The following is a 5160-nucleotide window of genomic DNA, read 5'->3' as shown; positions in this document are numbered from 1 at the left end:
TGATAATCTATTTCAATGAAGCTCCTGGGATGATCGCATACCTATTTATAAACCAGTCCCCAAGACTGACCAGACTGACCAGCCGGTTATGCATATACCTGCAGTCCTGGCTACTGACCACATGTCTATTTATAAACCACCATACGGACTTACCCAGCCTCTGATAACATATATACACCAGCCTCTGAGAATGACCACCAAGGTACCATATATCATCCCCAGAACATACTTAAAACCTAATAATTACACCACGAGCCTAAACAACCTCCACTCGTGTTAACTCTATCAATTACTATTTAAAACCTTATCACTGATCTCGACAGTCGTCACGGCTAATTAGAGGCCACTTCCATATTACCACTCAACTGACCATCTACAATTAACCTCTTACTCACCTTAAAAATAAGAAACCAAGAATAATCCAAATAAATGAAAATGAGAACCTCACAGTTGTTATTAAAATTAATCTCTACCTGCATATAAATGTCATTTCGTTTAAGCCCCAGCGTGGTTTTTATTGAAAGGTTCGACTATACAGTCAAACCTGTCATATGTGTGACCTTCCAGGGTGGCAATAAAAAAATGTCACATATGACAGATTGAAGGTAACATGGTCACTAATGAAAGGGGGTTACTTAATACAGGTGGTCGCTAAGGCAGGTTTGACTGTATTTATTAACACATATAATTAGCTATAAGTGGTAATCTTAACCTCAATGATTAAGCTGTTCTTCTTGTTAAACTTTGATAGTTCGAGGTAATATTTCATGAACGTGTTCTCTGTTGTTCAAAGAACTGTAAAATTGATTTAGAGTTTCCAGTTTTTACCGTATTTCATGTTTCAGTTGCAATACTTTTACAAATGTACACAAGATGACCCGGAAACACTCTGGAGTGTTCGGTACTTGGAAATGCAGATAAGATCCATTTTGCATTAAGATTTGTCCGTGTCTGTCAATTAGATGAGGTCTTATCAGTGCACTGATGACATGAAATCAGATCAAATATTAAATTTCGCACTTGTGTGATCTCTTGAGACGGAAGCGTGTTTTAGTAGATACTATAGGATTCATAGGGATATTTTTCAGTTAACATAATATAGGAATGTAACATCTTACATGGACATTATATCAGACATTTTGAACATTTAGGCGTCCAGTGTATTTACTGTAAAAGTTCAACAACGACTGCTGACAGTGTTTACTGCAGACAAGTTTCATCAATACTCTTTAAATTAAGTAAATTCCTTAACAGAAATTTCTATAGGAAAGCATTGCAGAATCCGAGGAAGATTCACTAACTAAGATGATCTTTTCTTACATTCAGTAATGTTTTCCTATGGAAAATGTTAAGCTAAGAAAATTCCTTAAGTAAAGGAACGTTGATGAAGCTAGTGCCTGGTGACTACTATAATCTTCAAATATTAATCTACACATTAACATTCACGAATAATTTCGAACGGAAAACAGGGTGTTACCCGTGTCTCGTGCAAACATCAACATCCTATGTGGCTGTCAATCACATAAGATCTGGTATCGGGCGCTTTTATACACTATCAAATAAATGTTGTTATCAAAAAAAAAAATACAAAAAAAAAAAAAATCAAAAACCTTAGCAAGTCAATGTTTTTATTTTCATCGATTTAATATATGCATAATGCGAAATATACGTTACGTACTTACTTTCCTTAAAAAGACATTATTGTTTTCTTGATGCTGTTGACGTTTAAATAGACGACTTAAGTATGCAGTATTAACCTGAACATGCATATCCTGATCGCATCAAAACAGATAATAAATTCAAGTGCATGACAGCGAATGATACTTTCTTTAGTGTAAAGTGTACGAGTGAACACATTTGAGACTTTCCTGTACTGATAGCATATCTAATAGCAAGGCAACCAGATGAAAGATGGTAGGGCCATGGGGACATTCGTATGCCATTCATTTTAAGGTTATACGCCAAGGGTTGAAAATCAATTCTACGGGATAATTGAGTCTGATGTTAAGCAGAATGCAAAAACTATTATCACTATTTCTGTCGCCGGTTTTTATAGAGTATGTGTAAACATGTCACTTCAAAGCTACGGAGACTGAGTTTGATGATAAACAGGAGGCAAAAAATTCTATTGAAATCATAGTGTTATCCTATCACCATCTACCTCTGAAGAATTTTTATTTTTGTTTATACATGTAATTAGAATATCTAAACAAGATCCCCCTGATAACTCGCTTGATAACCTAACAGAGTTATTGGGTAGCTTCAAGAAAGCAATATAGGGTTTTCCAGCAAGTATGACGTCACATCGATAATATATATATGTGTGTGTGTGTGTGTGTGTGTGTGTGTGTGTGGTTGTTTAACAATTTATCATTCAAACAATTTTAACTTAATGCTTTTATTAGAAGAATTCATGGTATGTATAATAGCATGACTCGGCTTCAATTCAGTGCTAAGGTTCCGTCTGTCCACTGGGGCGCTCGCATAATCAGATGGGCTTGTCTCTCTATTGTGTAACTAATAGTATCGTTTTACCGCAGATCGGAGAATAATTTATCGTGCATAATAAAAAGTGGGTTTGGCCATGGGTTTTTAAACGACCCTGAGAAGAGGGCGAAGGTATTAAAACAGGATTCAGTCATGATAAACGTTGTGTTTGCATCCCAATCTTTGTCAAGTATGCTGTACACGTAACGCGTTTACAAATAACATTGCCAATTAGTGGACAATCATCATGTGTGAAATGCATACGCTTATATGAAGTATCGGCACGGTGTGATCCAGACATACAAGTAAAATTGGGACGTCCTTATCTATGCGGTATTTAACGACACCGCAAAACTACAAATATGTCTCGTATTGATTTGACAACAAACAATTCCGAACTTACGTTACAGGAAATAGAATGGCAGATTTTTGTTGAGAAGGATATACCATTGACTGTGTTTCTATCCATTCTCAGTGTTATTGGGACGCTAGAAAACTTTATGGTCATCTTGACCGTTGGACGGCGTGGCAGGTGGCCAAACTACAGGATCCTCATACAATGCCTTGCTGTCGCTGACTTATTTTCCTGTGCGTTAAGCATTCCGGGATACGTTGTTCTTTCAAGGTTCCGATACACCATCGAATCCGATGTCTTTTGTAGGTGTACCACAATGTTCCATATCTTCGTTGGAGCTTATTCTGTCGATTTGTTATGCTTCATATCTATAGAACGCTTCCGGAAAACTTGCAGGCCATTTGCAAAGCAGTTCAGCATAACACACACAAAGATTGTCAGTGCATGTTTGGCTGTGTTTGACCTAGGACTGGCGACGTTGGGACTTTTTACATTCAGTGCTCAACCCATAATGGTAGGTAAGCTCACCGGACACTGTTGTCGAATCATCAAAGAAGGAACATTCGCGAAAATATTTAGTCAGACACTAAGCTTATTTCTCTTCCTTAAAATAGTTGTCTGTACAATTTTATACATCATAATTGGAAGAACAATTCTCATGCATAGGAAGCACATACCGATGATAGCATCATTTAAACATCAAAGTTCCAGAAATATGAACCCACATGGCGATCAGGAAAATAACAAGGATCGGGAATTGAACGGAGCAAACGGGTGTAATACTCAAAGAATCTCAACCAAAAGTGTGACGAGCTATGAGCTGAGTACTTTGTCACAAAGCAATGGATCAAATAGACAGCAGAGATCAACATTGAAAGGAAAAGCCCTGTACACAAAAAGTGCTCAAATATCCTTCATGTTTCTCATGTGCACATGCTTGTCTTTCCTGTCCTTCGTGCCTGTTCTCGCGATCAGATGTATCGGGAGTTTTGATTGGCAGCTGAGAGTGGACCTGTTTGAGTTCCTCGGACCGATGGCAGGGATTGTTTACCGATTACACGTGCTGAATCACGTGATCAACCCCATTGTTTACTGTTTGACTAACAGCAACTTTAGACGAGACTGCACCAACCTCTTCAAATGCCGAGCCTAACGTTACTATTGTGATGTTGTTGACAAGCGTAAGTTTCAGGACTAAGATACTTTCTTCGTCGGTGTAATCATGAAAAGGTGGCTATCTGCTTCCAACAGAGAATTAGAGTACCAGTTGAGAAGGCTCTTTGTACATTATGAAGATTTTCTTCGGCGTCCATTGACATTAAACAGCAACAAAATATGCTTTACTTATATAAAAAAAACTTTGCAGTTACGTTTACATTTTATTTACTCATTTACATGTCAAACATTTCATAATCTCATGACTTTTGCTTAATTGTATATATTTATAATGTTTATAAGCTGATTTAAGGAGGATTGAATTATATATACATATATACATGTATTACATTATTTTCATACTTACTTTTAACTTATATATTATGACATATTAATGCATTCTTAATTTCGACCATTCTTTTACTGACTCATTACAATAATAAGTATTTATTTTCCTCATTAAAACATTTTGAAATTATCAATGATTACTTTCTTTTTTTTTCTTTTAAAATAATCATGCATTCTTAAGTACATGGATATTTTTGAAATCCGAAACCATCATTTCCTCTTGTCATTGTTAAACTTGAGAATGGAAAAAGGCTCAAGCATTATTTTCTGACAGCTTGCAGACGGATGGCTCATGATTGGCAGGAACTACTTCTCTTCGTGGCGAAGCATGCGAGTTAACAAGAGTTTGGTTAAAAGACATGCGTCTGCATCTGGTTACTAGTAGTATTTATAAAAAGGATACTAGCCTGATATCAACATGGTGTATCACTTACAGATCGGACGATGCGTCGACTGTAGAATGGAAGTAGGCTTTCTATCATAGATCTGTTTCAAAATAGGCAGTCTGATTTGTCGACAATTACAGTAAGTGTTGCTTACAGAGCTGTCGACAAATCAGACTGCCCGTTGCAAATGCAAAATTGCTCTAAAATAGATAGCCTACTTCCGTTCCACAGTCAATGAATCGTTCGCTATAAACACCACTTTTGGTCAATTTTCCCGTCTTTAAATCAGTGCCACAAGACAAAGATCCTAAACCAATGTACGTTACTGCAGTATGTATGCATTTGATAGTTTAGTCAGACTAACCTGAAATTCAAAGTGTATCAACCTCAACCCCACTTCCGACTTTGGAGTAGGGGCGATGTTTTTCC

General features: G+C 36.8%; 1 protein-coding gene across 1 annotated transcript; it reads left to right on the top strand.

Annotated features, from left to right (window-relative positions):
* The first annotated feature begins 2649 nt into the window (after positions 1 to 2649).
* Positions 2650 to 4413, top strand: LOC117336427 (cholecystokinin receptor type A-like). Its single transcript, XM_033896940.1, has one exon. It carries the CDS (start codon positions 2850 to 2852, stop codon positions 3993 to 3995), a length of 1146 nt encoding a protein of 381 aa, XP_033752831.1. The 5' UTR covers positions 2650 to 2849; the 3' UTR covers positions 3996 to 4413.
* Positions 4414 to 5160: the final 747 nt, after the last annotated feature.

The sequence above is a fragment of the Pecten maximus genome, chromosome 10, assembly GCF_902652985.1.
Source record: "Pecten maximus chromosome 10, xPecMax1.1, whole genome shotgun sequence".
NCBI classification, from domain to species: domain Eukaryota; kingdom Metazoa; phylum Mollusca; class Bivalvia; order Pectinida; family Pectinidae; genus Pecten; species Pecten maximus.
Note: the sequence above shows the minus strand (reverse complement) of the source record. Positions and strands in the feature narration are given on the sequence as shown.